The sequence below is a fragment of the Myodes glareolus genome, chromosome 10 (assembly GCF_982192425.1).
Source record: "Myodes glareolus chromosome 10, mMyoGla1.1, whole genome shotgun sequence".
Lineage (NCBI taxonomy): Eukaryota > Metazoa > Chordata > Mammalia > Rodentia > Cricetidae > Myodes > Myodes glareolus.
The window spans coordinates 67,343,684-67,345,649 of NC_142035.1; the positions used below are offsets into that span (position 1 = coordinate 67,343,684).

A 1,966-nucleotide genomic window follows, 5' to 3' on the forward strand; every position below is an offset into this window, starting at 1 on the left:
ATGCTGCCAAAAACAGTAACCTCCTGTAACATCCTAGGACAACAGTTGCACTGATATTCAATGGAACTCTCATCAGTTTCCAAATATCATCCTCAATGTTTTCAGTATGGAATGTTAGAATTGTTAGTGACAATCTTAGATTTTTTTTAAAAAAAGAAATGACACACATTCTTAGGTTTTCACATTGTTGTCCTTCTTTCTCACTGCTCTCCTCTAGAGGAATTTCATAATAGAGCATGTGGATAACAGTCACATATGATGCTTCTCTTCATGGGGTGTTGTTCTTGGCTCATTAGCTCTCTTTGGGTATCAGTGCCACTCATAGTTGGCTTGGATTTCTCTTTACATTTTTGCATCTCCATTCAGGTAAGCTTCAAAGTGAATGCCAAAGTCTACACAGGAAATAGAATTTGTCATATGACTTATTGAAAATCTTTATTTCTTTGTAGGTCATTTATGGAGAACAGTGAGGATAATGGATGGAGGTAATCAGTCTTGGGTGTCAGAATTTATACTTTTTGGGCTTTCTCAGTCACAGAGTGTCCAGGTTTTACTCTTTGTGATGTTCTTAATACTTTATCTCTTTATTATGTCTGGAAATATTATCATCATTGTCTTAATTACTACTGACCACCATCTCCATTCTCCCATGTACTTCTTGTTGGCCAACCTGTCCTTTGTTGATATGTGGCTTTCCTCAAACACCACTCCTAAGATGGTATCAGACTTTCTCAGGGAAAACAAGACCATTTCCTTTCCAGGCTGCATGACCCAGGTCTTCTTTACTCATTGCATTCCTGCAGGAGAGATGGTACTGTTAGTGGCAATGGCTTATGACCGCTATGTGGCCATCTCTAAGCCACTTCATTACTTCACCATTATGAACCTGAAAAGATGCACTGGGTTGGTGTTGATTTCTTGGACTACTGGCTTTATACATGCCATGAGTCACCTGGTAGTGATTTTGGAGCTGCCTTTTTGTGGCCCCAACAAAATAGATAGCTATTTCTGTGACACGCCGTTGCTGATCAAGCTAGCTTGCATGAATTCCCATGATGTGGGTATTCTAATGAATACTGGCTGCGGGATTGTGGCTATAACCTGCTTCATTCTGTTGCTCATTTCCTACACATGTATCCTCATCACTGTTCACCAGAGCTCTAAATCTGGTGCATCTAAGGCTCTGTCCACATGCAGTGCCCACATCACAGTGGTGATGATATTTTTTGTCCCCTGCATCTTCATCTATGTGTGGCCACTCAACTCCACCTGGTTTGACAAATTTCTTGCTGTATTTTACTCTGTGTTTACACCTCTTCTAAACCCAGCTATTTATACACTGAGAAATAAAGAGATGAAAAATGCTATGACAAGATTCATAAGCAAGTACATTGGTCCTAAGAAAATTGGTCTAGAAAAGTAAACTGATTATTTTAAATAATGAGACTAATTGAATAAAATAGATTAAAAATCAGGAAATAAAATTTTGTAATAATTTGCCTATGCAGATATAATTTAATATGTTAAAAAGAATATGACATTTTGCTGACCTTTCATGAAAACATTGTGAATCCTTCATCTTAAATATAAAAACAAATCTTCTTTGTATGCAGGAATGTCATTAATCTGTTCTATGTCTTTAATAAAGTTTACCTTAACATTTATTGAACAAACTCATATGTTTATCTTTGTGTATACCATCTTTGTATATTTTGTATGAGTATAATTCTATACCCTATTACATGCCCCAAATTGTTCAATGTCTTTGCCAATTAGCCATAGTCATCACCTTTGCTTTATATCAGTTCACTAATATGGTGGGTAGAAAAACTGAAGCAAAGTAGAAACAAAAGTTATTACTTCACAAAATTGCAGTGGACTATACATTTTTGATTTTAAATCACCTGAATAAAGCCTAGTAATAAAGCATAGCAATGAATTTTAATGAGAGTTCTAAATTGTCTCA

General features: G+C 36.1%; 1 protein-coding gene across 1 annotated transcript; it reads left to right on the forward strand.

The window, feature by feature from the left end:
• Positions 1–472: 472 nt before the first annotated feature.
• LOC125416905 (olfactory receptor 4K3-like) lies at positions 473–1,423 on the forward strand. The gene has a single exon (XM_048460082.3). It carries the CDS (start codon positions 476–478, stop codon positions 1,421–1,423), a length of 948 nt encoding a protein of 315 aa, XP_048316039.3. The 5' UTR covers positions 473–475.
• The last annotated feature ends 543 nt before the right edge of the window (positions 1,424–1,966 follow it).